This window comes from Falco punctatus (assembly GCF_963210335.1).
Source record: "Falco punctatus genome assembly, chromosome: 3".
Lineage (NCBI taxonomy): Eukaryota > Metazoa > Chordata > Aves > Falconiformes > Falconidae > Falco > Falco punctatus.
In genome coordinates this window covers 81,610,617-81,626,180 of record NC_137582.1, presented here as the reverse complement: position 1 = coordinate 81,626,180, position 15,564 = coordinate 81,610,617, and the positions used below count along the sequence as shown (strand labels likewise).

Sequence of the window (15,564 nt, the reverse complement as noted above, 5' to 3'; positions counted from 1 at the left end):
AGAGAAAGATGAAGAGGCATCCCGCCACAGGCTGCGGCCGGCGAGGGAGGGCGAGGGACGGACTCACCGTCCCGCCCGCCCGAGGGGCAGCGGCCCCCGCAAGTCCCGGCTGCCGCAGCGGGGGCGCGGGCAGGCGGCGGCACCCGCCTGGCTGGGGGGAGCGGCACGGGCCTCGGGCGCCCCCCGGCGGCTAGAGGCCACCACCGGTCGCGGGCCGACAGCTTGCAGCGGCGCGGCCGGCAGCCGGAGAGCGGCCGGGGCTGGGTGGGCTGGGGGCGGTGCCGAGGGCACCTCGCAGCGGGCGGGCGGTGCTCTTCGGGCAGGGCGAGGGCCGAGGGAGGCTGCCACCGCTCCCCGGGCCAGGCGCCGGCTATGAGGAACGGGTAGCGCCGGCAGGGGCGCGGAGCTCGCTCGGCTGCGCTGCTGCTTGTAGCGAGTACGCGCTGCGCTCCGCCTCGCACGGGCGCCAGGAAGGAGCGCTGCCCGGCTGTGCTGCTCTGCCCCGCCCCGAGCCCTTGTCGTGCCCCGCGCCTTTGCCCCGCCCCGAGCCCTTGCCCCTCCCCGAGCTTTTGCCCCGCCCCGAGACCTTGCCCCGCCCCGAGTCTTTGCCCCGCCCCGCGCTTTTACCCCGCCCGGCGCCGTTAGGCCTCCGTGCCCGGGCGGCAGGGTGTGTGGGGTGCGCTCTGGAGGCGGGCGCTGGCTGCAGGCGCTCGGGGGCGGCGGCTCTGTCCCGGCCTGGGGCCGTAGCGTGCTCGGGTGGCGCCGTGTGCGCCTTTCCCTGTTCGGCGGGCCAGCGAGGGAGCTGCCGCCGCACCGCTTAGCGGGTTCCTTTCCCTGGCGTCTTTACCCCGGGGTGGTGGCTGTCGCTTGCTGCTGGCGCCGGTCGGTGCCGCCGTGCGGGGGAGGTTGCCGGGTGCTGCTGGCGGGTTTCCCTCGGGATGGCAGCCAACGGCACGGTAAGGCGCGGCCGCCTGGGCACCCTTGCAGCGCCCATCCCGCTCGTTTGCCCCCAGCATGGTGTCTATGGGTAGCGTAGCTCAGGGTCGAGCTGCCGACGCCGGGGGGCCAGGCCATCTACTGCAGCCAGGTCAGAGTGGGCACTTTTTTCTTGGTGCCAGGTGAAGAACTTGCTGTTTGGTTGGATGCTGGGAAGGTCTTGGCGGGGTTGGATGGGACATGGAGCTGATGGCTGGCTTTGGCTTAGCTCTGCCGGGAGAGTGCCATCATCATGGGCTCTTCGCTGGCCGGTTCCTACCCGACTGAGTTTCCTCAAGTACTGTCTGAGCTCTAGGCACCTTGACCACCCCCAAGCCATTTTACCTGGTGTCCTCCTGCGGTCTGTCTGAATGACAGCATTTCATCCTTTTGCAGAGCTCTTCTAGAAGATGCCAAGTGGAAAAAAGTGCTCTGAAACATTTTGCCCTCTAGATGAAGCCCAGCAGAGTACGTTTCTTGTACCCTGGTGCTTCTTTCACAGCTGTTTTTTGTATCTCCTTTTATAGGAGGTTTTTAACCTGTGCTTCAAGAGTACCTTCCTGAAGAGTCTTCAAGTGAGACAACGGACCTGGCCTTACCAAACAGTCTTGATTTTAGTTTGCTCACCTACCTCTTGTATCTTGAAATGCAAGAGGTGTATTCCAAAACACCATAGGCAAATTTTTTAAGAATGTTCAATTTATTTGTTTGACTGCATGTTGATACTGCAGCAGAAAATTACCTCTGAGTGTTGGGACTGAACATACTGAAAATATTTTTCAGTCCAGTCTGACTAAGCAGTTGTTCAGGTGAGGGATATGTAATCACAGAGGTAAATCCCAAAGGGTACCCTTAGGAGCAAGCACAAAGACATTTCAACCTCTGAGGGTACCTCTTTGACTCAGTTTGAAAAACATTGTTCCCAAGTGGGGCCTTGCTTTGGAGCTTTAAGCCCTTATGCCCCTTTGTTCTGGGTTGTTAGAATCTCAGCTGTTCTTCATATTATGGTTGTCACTGCATAGAGGAAGACTGGAGATCAGGGGGACCATTACATGCTTCTGCATGCCTTGGGATGGATCTTGTAGTTCCTCTGTAACACCTTAGTTAATGGTGATAATTCTTGTTCTTTTGGAAATTTTGTGAAGCAGCAAATTAGTGCACGAAGGCTTTCAGCCTTTGTGTGCATGGCAAAGTGATGGACTACTAGCCCAGGTGGAAGCATCCTTTCACCTATGCATCCCGTGGACCAGCCAGGCTGGGTTGAGAATGTTGTGACCTTAAGAAATAGGTGGGCCTGTGTATGAGTGGGAGATCAGCTGAAGGTGGTATCAGGGTCAGCATCAGTATTAGGCAATCTTCCTGCAGCACGGGTAAGATTACTACTTTGTGTCTGAAGCTGTCTCTTTTAGGCACTTGCCTGAAATGTATGTGTAAATATGCATACATACTTACGTATATATGTACTGTAGCAAAAGGATTACTCATCTGAGGTCAGAATTTTACCTCAGAGAGAGATTTGAAAAGTAATCTAGATTTTTTTCCTTTGATCCTGGGGAAGCGAGGATTTAATCTGGGGGCTTCTAGCCTCCCATGCTGGCAGCAAGTATCCGTTGTTCTTTGTATGCCAGCCAGGCACAAAGCATATCACATTTTATGGCTCTTGAATCTGAGACTAATAAATGTGTATTAATAATAAGTGTAGGTAGTAATTTTTAGGATACGTCATTGCCATCTCTTCACAAAGGGAGAAAATGCTTTAAACCAAGAACATGTAAAAAATGTCCTACATAGTTTGCTTCACCTGGGAAGGTTGATGGCTATTAAATAGAGGCTTCTCAAAGTGAAGATGCCTCCTCAGCTATAATCATTGAGATAGTGGCCACAAGGGTCTGCTTTTAATGCTGAATTTGCCCAGTAAAGTAACAAACAGCATCTGGTGGGACTGTAGGTGCCCTCCAAAACCAAATTCTTGTCTGTTCCCTTGCTCCTTTTCTCAGTTGTTAGCTGGTTTGAACAGTAGGGAATGTTTTGAAACTTGTAATTTATGCTAGCCTGTCTCATTTAATCCCAATAAAAGAAAGACAACATTTAAAACAATGTGCAAGACTTGCTAGCAGCCTTCAAGTCTTTTCGCATTGCCTTTCTTTTTGCCTTTTTTTTTTTTCCCCTTGACTTTAGTTTTGATACTTGGGTCTTTGTCATCTAGACAAAATCTCCCTAGGCTTCCCCCCTCCCCCTGCCCTTTAATTAACTCATTAATTACTAGGCTTCCTTTTCTAGTGCTTCTTTTTGGTGCCAAGAGGAGAGTCTCATCTCTTTCCATCTACTATTTATATATCCTGCCTATCAAATCGTTTTTGTGTTGCCCCGTGTGCCATCATGCCTTCAATATTTGAAAAAAAGTTACCTGAGTTTGGTAATCTCTACTTGTCTAATTAAATTCTTTTTGTTAGTTGAAACTGTTGGTAACCGTCCTGGATCAGAAACTTCCATGGTATGTCAGATCTGAAATGGTACAGTTTAGTGATAGATGGAAGACAGCACTGCAATTTTTGCACAGTAGGATAGCGTTTTTGAAATGTAAAGCACAAGTAGGCTGCTTCAGCAGAGAACGGTGTTGACGGATTTGAAAAGTAGTTCTAAGAGGCTAACATGTTTTGGTAACGTCCAGATTGGACAGCAGACACCCCTCTTCACCCGACATCACTGCTTCTGACATCACTGCATGCTTTTTTGCTAGTCTCATCTTTTTTTCCTTGACAGGTGTCCCAGTTTTTCATCTCTTTAAGCTTCAACGTAACTGCAGTCAGGCTGCAATCTTTACCAGATTCTGGAACTCCTGGTGAAACCTGGACTCCACTGAAGTCTTTAGGGATTTCAACACTGACTTAACGTGTTGGTTAGCACTGATGTCCTGTTTCAGAATCAGTAGAACTGTTTGTCCTAGGCTTCGTTTTCTCCTGGAAAATAAGAAAACTTACACTCTTTGAACATTCAGGTCTGCTTCTTTTAATTGGTTCACTGATCAGATGTATTCAAATGCCCTTATACGTTTCTTTGCTCTTTCCATACTAAATGTGCATGGGCTTCTTGAGAAGTTTATGGTGTATTTACATCTATTTTGGAATCATCTCCTTGTGGATGGTTTCATGGGAGTTGTTTTGTAGTGTCTGCAATCCAAGTGCAACTGAAGCTGATGCATCTGATTTTTGTACTCTGTTCATGATTTTTTGTTCTGTTACCTGTATTGCAGTAGGTATGTCCACATAGGTGGGAAGTATCTTTATCCTTTGTACACTTCTAAATTTATAGAGTAATACATTTCACTTCTAGTTACCCTGTCCTGTTTTTTAAAATAACCTGCAAGTAGTATCTTTTACCCCATGGGACTCTCCTAGGAGTGTTGCATGTTTAAAAGAGAGAATGCTCAAATAATATGTAGGTTCTAATTAAAAGGATTTATTAGTATAATACAAAATAATGTTAAAAAGCTTTGAAAACTTTGTGCTATCTTTAGGATTTTTCCCCCCTTCATGCAGTGAAGGAAGCTGTGAATAGTCTATAAAGATGTTTTGTTTTTTCTTTAATCTCAGGATTTCTTAGCAGCTGTAAGTGAAAAATATTTGGGAGTTGTTTGGGATATTTAATTTAATGCTTTTATTTAGGAGGGAAGTAAGTTGACCTTTGAGCAGCTATTGATCTTGATCGAAGTTATAATAAACAGCTTTGATATGTGTTGCTAATGTCTCTTCATTGCTTTTCAGTTTTCCAACTTTCAGGCCTAGATTTTGTGATGTCCTTTCACTGGCTTTCTCGATGTCATCTTTCTGTATTTCAGTTAACACTGAGTTTCTTTAGTGATCATTAGCAAGTGAAAGATGATAAAAGTAAAATACACTTTTCTGCTCTAGGCTTCCCCCAATATAGCTGTGTTTGTTCAAATTTCAAACCTCTGTTCAGTGTACCACAACTGTTTTCTTATATGGGATGTTCTATCCTTTTTATTAAAAAAAAAATATAAAAACTAGTAATTAAAAAGGAAATGAATGTCTGGTCCTGTTGACTTTAGTAAGACTAGGATGTTTTTGTACACTGCATACAAAGAAATGAGCCCAGGTGAGAGGTTGCAATGGGTAAGTTTCAATTTGAAGCTTAACTTTGGGTAAAGTGTACTGTGAGGGAAAAGCTTGTGGAGAGCACATTTTGCATTATTGACATATTGAACAAACAGCTGATCTCACCTAGAATAACTAAAGTGCTGCTTTATTTTTTGCTATTCCTTTATACTCTACTCTTATGGAAATTACACAGATAAGATAGTTGTATTTGAAGATATTTAGGACCTTTAATATAACCTTCAAAAGCAAAGGTTATATTATCAGATAATCCTTATTATCATAATTCCTTTTATTAAATTAAGATTTCTCTCAACACAGGTAAAGCTCCCAGCTATAAACCCTAAATACCCAAGCAGAATGCCGAATGTTTCTACAAACAAGGAATTTAGTGGGAAAAATAAGCTTTCCTTCCCACCTATGTAAGTAGTACACTTATGAAATCCGTTAAACTCCTAAGCCTGCAACTATCTGTGCATGCAAGTAGTATTACTCCTTGTAAAATTGCAGGGATCAGTAGATGTGTGTATGGACTTCGTGGATCCTTACTGCTAGTAAACTTGCCGTCATGTGCGATGCTAAAATAATTTTACAAACAACTATAATAGTAGAACTTTAACTCATATGGAAAAGCTATTCAATATACATTTACTTTAGGAAAACTAAGCATACTGTTGCATGTCTTCATGTAGCACTTTCATCGTATTCTAAATTGTATGGGTTTTTTCTCAATACCAGTGAAATAACAAGTATACCTTGTTAGTTCTGTAAGCATAGGTTACAGAGACACAAGTAAGACTACCATTTTAAGAAAACATAAACTGTAGCCCATATAAGGTCAGGCACAGCAAAAATACTGTAATGAACATCTGGAAGATAAGTCTTTTAAGCAAATTGTTGTATCATCTGTGATGTGATGTAATTACATCATCAGTTGTGTGCACAACTGAATTGTTTCTGTGTACTTTGTCTTAAAAATTTATTGCAGAGCGATCAGTAATCCCAGTATGGTTTAGAATTGTTAAGGATACAAAATAAGTAATTAAACTGTCTAATGAACTTGAGAGCAAATCTGTGATAAACGTTCACCTTCATGCAGCACAGAATGAGTACTGTCAGCCTTTTTTACTTACGCATTCTTTGTATGATTTCCCTTTTTCATTTTTTCACCTCGTAAGACCAGCACTGTGTAAGTATTATACATGTAAAATTGCAATAAAATGGGTGGCTTTTCTCATGTAAGATTACACATTACTGAATCAGACATCATTATGTGCTTTGATTTTGTTAGTTTTGTTTATTAGATGATTACATGTAGAATATATAATTAGTTACTTAGAAAGAAATTATAAGGCTATTGCCCCTTATGTGCAAAATAAAATCTTCCCACCTAATCCCCATTTTGGTTTATTTATGCTTTGTTTTCCTTAATATGTTTGGATTTACAGGCCTGCTGAGAGAAAAAGTGAAGCAGTAAACTTGAGCAAATTAATTGGCAATGGTTATGGGACGGACTGGTTTCAGCAGTGTACTGGATGTGAAAAAAAGATTCAAAAAACATCTGAAAATAGTGAGCAGTCCAAAGGTAAAATTATTGAAAGTGGTTTCTTCTGAAGTGAGTTCGGATCTCAAGGTAACAGCAGAAGTTAGCCTGAACAATTTGTGTGGTGCACTCTGAGTATGATGAGACTTCATGAATTACTATGCTTAGCTTAGAGTACCTTACAACCAGCTAAAGAAAAGAGTGTTCCTGTTTGTAGCTGGTGAATACTGGGGCTTTCATGGATTTTTTTTCATCTTTACAAATGCAGAAGTAGGCTCTGTTCTGATCCAAGGGCTTCTGTGTGATGCGTTTTTGTAAAATGTTACAGACACACAGCTGTTCTTCTGCCTAAATTTAAGCAGTCCGTACAATATTAGTTGCCTATTTGTTGTGAACAGCATTTGGCCCCAAATGTTTTTCTGAAAACTTCTGTGACAAATGTCATCGATACTTGTGCTTAAGAAATAGATGACCATTCATAAAAAAATTACCAACATAAATATATGCAGGTTGTTGAAGACTGTGTCATTGCAGCAAGTTTTATTCGAGTGAAAGAAAGTTATCCAGTGTTTACCTACGATTTTAAACCTTTATCATGCATAATGGTAATAGTGATTAAAGACATCACTCGAAAACCTCTAGATATAAAGGTTAAAAGGCAGAAAATTCCTGTTACTTCTGTCCAAGACCTTTTGCTTCATCTTTATACGGTGGCTTGGTAACCATGGTAGTTACATCCGTTTTCTATAGCAATCTATTAAAATGCTGTTGAACATACACATTGCAAGCTCCAGAATTTTTTTGTTGTTTGTATCAGTGAATGCTTATGTATACACTGGGGATTGCCATCACTCCCCTGACTTTGATACATCAATGTGTGAAAGTCTTAGAGAGCAGTTAATTCAGTTTCTCTGGCAATTTAGCATTTCCTGGATTCATCTCTGTCTTCCAGTAATATTTTTTTTTTTGTGTGTGTGTTCAGAACCTCTTCCTCCGGGTGAGCATCAGAAGAAAACAGGCAAACAGAAAACCAGAAGTGTGTTATTGTTCAGAAGAAAAACTGCTATAAAACTATGGGATGAAGCCTGATCTTGGTCTGGACCTGAAAGAGGGTGCACAATCTGAGAAGCCACTCTTCAAAGTCAGCTTCAGTATCCAAACTCTGATCATGCAGAGGATGCTGCCTTAGGAGGTGCGATGACCTCACAATTCAACAGTGGAGCCTAAAAGTGCTCTTCCTTAGTATGAAAGAAAATCTTGAATATTACTCTTTTGTTTTCAGGTTCAGTGTAGCTTTCCTGTGCACTGATATTTTTCTTTTCCGTTACTGTGAGTAAACTGAAACGATTTGTGATTTTTTTGAAATGTCAAATTCATTCATTTGGTGATAGTTGATTTCTTTAATGTGAAGCGTTCATCTTTTAAGACATTTGGGATATATAAAGCAAGCTGAAGAGTTTTCAGAGCAGTCATGGTATTGGTTTGGTTATACCACTTATGCATAGAGAACAAAATTATAGGTATACTCTAAACCTGCTGAAAAGTCAGTATGCTGCACAGTTTGATATATAGATAGATCTTATTTTTAAGATGCTTTTCTTTCACAGATTCTGAGGTAACATGACACCTGCTTTACTCGTATTGCCCTCCTTTTTCAATCATAGCTATTCTGATTGAGACTGATTCTGTATTTCAGTGTAAAAGGAGATTTTTTTTTTTTTTTAATGCTCTTAACAGTATGGTTTCATTCAGGCATGTACCTTGACTCGATTTTGACCTTGTCCTTTTCATTCTTACGGGTATGTATTGAAGGTAGTGCTTGTATTTTCTTCCCACTGGGTACTTTTGTCTGCTCATCCAAAGCCATTGGCAGCATGAGCATCTTGCAGCTCCCTTTTCAGATAGCACTTTCTCTGTTCTCTCTTGTGCAGGACGAGTCCAAGACACATCAGACAGGGGATATAACCCATTCTGTATGTAAATCTATAACCCATTTGTGTTTGATTATAGATTAGCATCATACTGCAAACTTTGTAGGTAGCTTGTCTCTTGTTAGTTAATAAATAAAAGTAATGGAATTTGTATATATTTTGATGTGAGAGAAACTGAAAATTTTAGTTGACCTTTGTATTCTTATGGTTGAAGTTATCCTAAGAACTTTAATCTTTTTTTATTGTAGATTCAGAGCCATCACAGTCTGAATAGGCACCTGCAGGTAGAGTCAAAGCCACAGTTTCAGAGACGTTAGAAGTAACTTAAAAGACTATTGGGGAAGTAAAGACTTATGTGGCTTATATAGTCCACTATTTACATGTTTGTCAGATAGCTTTTTTATAGTTAAACTCATTCCTGATTGAGAAGTTTATTTGACTTATAATATGGATGAACTTTATTGTGCTTGATTACAGCAAATTTTAAAGAACAGGCAACAGCTGTCAGTGCATTTTCCTAGACATTTTTCTTAATGTAATAAACAAAAAACCCCAAAGCCGAAGTTTTCTCCTACACTAGACTAGTGCTCCTTTGCTGCTGTTAAACAGTTATCATATTGCTGCTGAATTGACTAGACACAGGCACAGTATCAATTATTTAAGTACAGTTATACTCATGACCTATGCCATAAAGAAAGGTGAGGGGGGAACTGTATGATATGGCATAAAATGTAAATAGAAAGAATCAAACTGGTATGGACCCTTGCAATGAAAAAGGCAAACCTTCACTGGAAAGATGGCTTCTTAGCTGTTTATCCAGACCAGCTATTCAGCTTTCTAGGACAATTCTGTTGCTATGCCTGCTGCAGAAGAACTAGTTGATCAGTCATAGTGTTCAGCCACATAATTAAATTAAGACCTGCTGGCATTTCTTGTTACAGTCTTGATACATAGAAGATGAATCATTGGGTAACGGTGCTGTGAACTAGGCTATATATGATGTCTGCACTTTAAACTGTTAAATAAAAATTTTATTTATCCTGAAGTTTTGACTGAAAAAAAAAATAGTATGTGCTAGATCCCGATGTATATTCACACCAGCAAAACAGTTTGTACTTTGAAATAGCAGTGTATATAAATTATTTGAATATTTTGAAAAAGCTAGATATGCTGATATTTTTAACACTTGTTCTTTTATCTACCTGAATTAGGCTGTATTCATGAAATCTTATGAATAATTAAATATTTATTATAAAGCCCATTAGAATTTCAGTAAATTTTTTTTGCTACTACTATGAAAAGTGAAGGTTTTCATAAGGAAAAGAGTAATTTTTAGTTTCATTTTCAGAGTGCACTCAGTACATTATACACCTCTGAATCCAAGAGCTGAAGATTTTAAGATGTATTACTGAATATATATTTCTTTGAACAGAATGTTTAGAGGATTTGGCTTGATAGTGCTTTTCTTTAGAACTTTGATATGAAAATTGATTTGAAATAGGTAAACCTGTTGCTAATCTGAACCTTCACAATTTTCAGTGAAAGTTTGTGGAAGTTTTACTGTTGATGTTAGACCCAGCACCTGGATTTCTTTCCTGTTCATTCTAACCAGCAATTCAACTACGTTTTATTTACAAAAATAAAAGGCTAAACCATATGAAAATATGTAAGTAAAACATGTGAAAATACCTAAATGTACAGTTATTGGTTATTCAGCAACATTTTCCAAATATAAAAAAGCTTACATCAGGCTGTATCTGTGGGGCGAGGGGAATAATTACTGCCTTCTGTCTGTTTTCACTTACAGTTTGTATTATGGATTATGTCCAGATACATTGAAACCATTAATTTTGCTGTAAAAGCAGAGCTTTTGGTGAGATCTACTTTTCTAGGTTAGAGTACAAGGAGATGCCAGAGCTGGTGCTCTTAGTATTAAAACTGACCAGTAGAAAAACTGTCACCTGCCATTATAGAGAACCACTAAAGACTAAGGTTATGTGAAGAAATCGTGTACATATAACAGTGAAGTTGTTGATGCCGTTAGAATTTCAACAATAAAATTTTACATCTAATGCAGTAATCACCAGTAGCTGCATGATGTTCTCCTAAAAACTAAGTACATTTTATGAACTTCTTAGATTTATTCAGTCATATGAACATGCCTAATCCATGAATTCAGCTATCTTTATTTGATAGAGTCTTTGGATAAGGTTATAATTTTTATTTCTAGTGTCTGTAAAATGTGTAATAGAGGGCTGGGTTTGTTGTGCCCAGTGAAACAGTAAAATAAGTTACATGTATGACACCCTTTGTAGCATACTTTCAGGGTATAACTATCAGCAATAGTACTAATATTCAGTCTCACTTTGATCTCCTGACTCCTCTTACTGTAGGAAAAACTTCTATTGCAAATACTAATTGTAGTTACACGCTTTACTGTAAAAAAACTGTTTACAGTTACAAAACATAAAAGAAAGGGGAAATGTGAAATGATGATGAAACTTTCCAGAGTTAAGTAGCTTAACGGTTTTAATGCTCATCAGTCGAGTAAGAAGGGTTTTGTTCTTGAGCATATATGGAATCTATTTCAATGTTGGGTTTTTTCTTGTAGAAAGTTTTCTGAAAGGGGTTTAGTACACATCTACTGAAAAGGTTGAAGACAGTAATGTTACGGCAAAAAAAACCAGCAACCACCACATAAGCAACTAGAATGGATATCTTAGTGTTTACAAATTTATAGATCACCTATTCACATAGACTTGAAGGTGCTTGGTGTGCCCAAATCCTCAACATCTACTCCATAAAGTAAGAATTCCTGTGTGGCTGCAATAATGCTGACCTGCAGACAAGAATCCTAATAATTCTTTTCTATTTGATCGTCTTGTTAAGATCTGTACAAAGCTTCCTAATGTAACTTTATTACTTTGAGTTGTTTAATGTCTGAGTCCTCTTCACTTTTGGACACTTATTCCTATGTATTGGAGTTCTTTTCCAGAACAGTCATATTTTTAGGCAATTCTTAGAGGCAGAGACAGAAGGACAGCTGAGATCCTAACTTGGTGATTCAGCGCTGTTTTGCTTTACTGTAGCTGTGTACTTAGAGGTATTTACGGTCCTGGATTTCAGATATTTTAAAATTGTACACCATATCCTGTTGTAAAAATTGTCTCTTTTTACCTTGGTCACCATTAGGTAATACTCACATGACATTCCTCAAATTCTTAAAAGTTTGCTAATGTGGCATTAATGTATACTCGGCTTTCCTTAATCAAGCCAAGGAGATGTTTGATCTGCACTGTTGGCCAGCTGAGTCTTCTTGGATCACAGTTTGAATACCATGAGTTAGAATATTAACAGCCTAAGATTTCTCTTTATAGGAGCAGGTAGAGAACCCTGGAATTTGTGTTTGTGCGTTCAGAATAATGGAGAGCTGCAGAAGAAGCATAACTTGCCAGTTCTCCAAGGGACATGAAATCAAAGCAGGGTAACAAATCAAAAAGCTCCATCTGAATACAAGGATGGAAATGTGTTGCTCAGGTTCACCTTACCCCAGTAATTATGTTGTTTTATTTACTTCTGAGTCAATGCAGTCATGCTACTGGCGCTTTTCAAAGTCATCAGCAGTTCCATATAAAAGCAGGGGAAGGTTCTGGGTCTGGAGGGGTTTTCAGTGTTTGTTTTTCAGAGACATGCTGAAGTCAAAAAGCTGGGCACTTCTGTACAAAGTCTAGCCTTAGTGTTTTAAATGCTGAAATGTTTATTTAATTGCATTGTGCTTCATCTCTGACCTGAATGCCTTTTAGTAATAAGTGAGATTTTTATATTTTTTTAAATACTGATTGCTTTGCAAGCCCAAAGATAAGACAAAAGTGCAATTACATTTTATGAAATCATCCAAGTATACTGAATACCTGGAATATTTTAAAAATAGAATTCCAGATACAGATTTTAAAATAACTTGGCAGTTTAGGTACTGAAGATTAATTTTCCTTTTACATGCAACCATTTCACTGTAGTGAAGTCTAATGGCTGTTTTAATTTTTATGTGACTAAATATATACTTAATTCTTACCATTTATGTCTTTTTAGACTAAAATATAAACACGTTTGCAGATCAAGGGTATATATGCATTAACTTTCATTGTGTAGCAATGCAAACAAAAATTGAATTGGCTGATGCATTTCTTACGCATCTAAAAGTTCATTGACTTTAGCATATCTGTTTCCTAAACACTTAAATCTGCGCTGAATATGCAGACTTAGTTGTAAAAGATGTAGGATGAAGCCATTTTTTTTCCGTCAGCAAATATTCTGCTTTTGCAGTCCTCTGCAGATTATTTTTCAGAATGTAGTTACATATTGTGCTATAGCCTGGAAAAAAGCTAGAAGGAGAAATACGGGAGTTCAGTCTTAGAATGTTTTGTCCTGCTATTAGTAGTTTTACTGATACTAAATATGCAGAACGACAGAAGAATCAAAATGCAGTAGGTATGTGTCTGAATAGCTGCACTGAATTATTTGACCAATTGACTATAAAATGATATATAGTAAGCAGGAAGGATTATACTTTTGGTTATAAAAGAACAGCCAGCCTTATTTTCCATAGATGTAAGTTTTCAGCCATGCAATATAAAAGTTTGTAAAGTGAGGCCAGTTGCAGGTTTTGCAATTTATGGTTGTAATAATCCCACTATGTAGTTGTGTATTTTTCAGTCTTCTAAAGTAACACATTAACATATTTCATAATTATACTTGAGGTGTTTTTCCCACTAAAATAAAAAATTGAATGAAAACCCAAAGATTACAAAACCAGGAAGCTTAAAGTTAAATTTTAAAAAAGTTTTCTGGAGATTACTGAGAGCAAAGGTTACTACCGATTATTAGTCATAGAGCTGCATTATTTATTGAACGTTTCAGACAAAGTGGTAACTACAGTAACCTGATTGCTCTTTATTTACAAAATAAGTAATTTACATTGACTGTTCTCTTAATATATAGCTTAATGAGAAACCTCCTGAAAGCCAAAGCAGATTTTTCAGTGGACCCTGAGATCAAGGGGTAGGTAATATTCCTATTTAAAAGAAAAGTTTCTTCCACAGAATTAAAATGTTGTTCTAAGGTCCTTATTTTGGATTGTCTACTACCATAGCTTTCACGTATGCTGTTCAAGGAACAGAAAAACAGAAGATGCCTTAGGAGGCTGTGCTTTTATTTTACCTATTAGAGATTTAAACAACTTGAGCAGGTGACGTTTTTCTTAGTTTGTTAAGCAATCTCTCTTGTATGCTGTTAAGGGCTAGAAATGCACCTGTGTGCAGGGCATTTCTCTCTTTTATATTCCCATACAAAGTCCTTTGGTGTGAGACAGGATATTAAGAGATTTTACTCTAAATGTCCAATACATGATTTTGTAAGAAATGCATCTTAGCAATGTCTTGTGCCCATTGTGTTTACCCTCCTGATGGACAGAAGGGTTTAGTTGCTCTGTCTCACAAGAATTCCCTATTACGACAAACTACAGTGTGGTTCTGGTAGGAAAAACTATTTTTAAAATTGTGTTGAAGGATTCTGGATTTAATGTCTTCAGTTACTGTGTGAACAATGTTTATGCTTACAGAGTGTTTTATGATTTTTTCTTTGGTTTTGCTTTAGATTTCTTGCTAATTGATGGAAAAGGGTAATCCTTTAATCATTTTAAATTTGTCTGTTTCCAGCTTGAACCAGTTCTGCCAGATTAAGTATATCTTCTCTAGAAGAACTATTGTTTGTCCTATGTCTCTCACATAAAAACCGGGGACTTGACTCTGTAAGATAGACACAGGAAGGTATGTGTCAAGCTAAGTAAATTTTGCAGTCTCTCTTTGTAGGCTCCTTATAATTTCAGACTTGTGGGATTGTAGCTCTATTTCCATTGCAAATGTTACTTCTGTAGCTAAATGCCATGGGTTCCTCTTGCAAATGTTTTCACTGGTGCTTTATGAGGAACAGGTACTCTTTCAGAACTAAAAATGGTGCAAGCTGAATTCACAGCTTAGTTTTGCTTATTTTTCTCAGGCTAATTGATGTAGCTCTAGCAGGGTCAGCCGTATCAAAGTAACGCTGGAGATGCCACGGTGACAGTTGTGCTGTGCCTGCCTGTCTAGCTTTAGGAGCCAAGGGTGTATTTTATATTCCCTTGCTTTGCAAAACTTTGAGCTTAGCTAGGAGCTATTTAATTGTGGAGAATCTGTTCTTTTTGTTTAGGCAGAGGGGACTTGTGAGAACTTTGTGAATTAACAAGCAGTTGCAGGCTAGCTGCTTTAGTGATGCAGTGTGTTAAAACCTGTGGATTGATGCTCAAGCTTGTAACCCTAAAAGATCATCTGACCTAAGATGGTAGTGTCACACTCTCCAGGTTTCTGTGTATGTTTAGGATGCCAGACATAAATCAGGTTTTTGTTATAATGAAGATTAGCCCTCTGTTGTGTTGGTTTGATTGATGTTGAGTAGATTTTTTATTTTAAATACTACATCATTACCACTGGCTGGCGCAGAGGCAGAGTAAGCTACTAGTCAGGCAGCTCAGGTTCTGTTTCCGAGGAAATTTTTCAGACCCACATGGTGGTCTTTGTATTAACACTTGTTTTCCATCCAAAATGCAGACCTGCATTTTATATGCTTTGTAGCTATTAGTTGGTTGACACACTGAATTTGATACCAGCAATGATACTCACTGGTGCCTGTTTTGCCAAGTTAGGTACAACTAACTTAGTACTTCTCAAGTAGAGGAAAGTGTTACGGTGCTGAGACCTGACGAGATCCACCTGTCCCGATGGGGAAAACACATCTTTGGATGTAAGTTGGTGGGAATGATTGAGAGGGCTTTACACTAGAATCAATGGTGGAAGAGGATACCAACAGGATTGCTGAAGGTAAGCCAACGCTTGAGGGTAGCGATGCTAGTGGGAACTTTTATGCTGCCCCTGGGAGCATTTGAAATGCTCATACACCAATGCATGCA

General features: G+C 39.4%; 1 protein-coding gene across 1 annotated transcript; it reads left to right on the top strand.

Moving 5' to 3' along the window:
- The first annotated feature begins 598 nt into the window (after positions 1-598).
- LOC308060391 (uncharacterized protein C7orf57 homolog) lies at positions 599-14,525 on the top strand. The gene is made up of 4 exons (XM_080379071.1): positions 599-956; positions 5,412-5,512; positions 6,539-6,675; positions 7,616-14,525. The coding sequence occupies exons 1-4, from the start codon at positions 939-941 to the stop codon at positions 7,720-7,722; spliced, it is 363 nt and encodes a 120-aa protein (XP_080235197.1). The 5' UTR covers positions 599-938; the 3' UTR covers positions 7,723-14,525.
- The last annotated feature ends 1,039 nt before the right edge of the window (positions 14,526-15,564 follow it).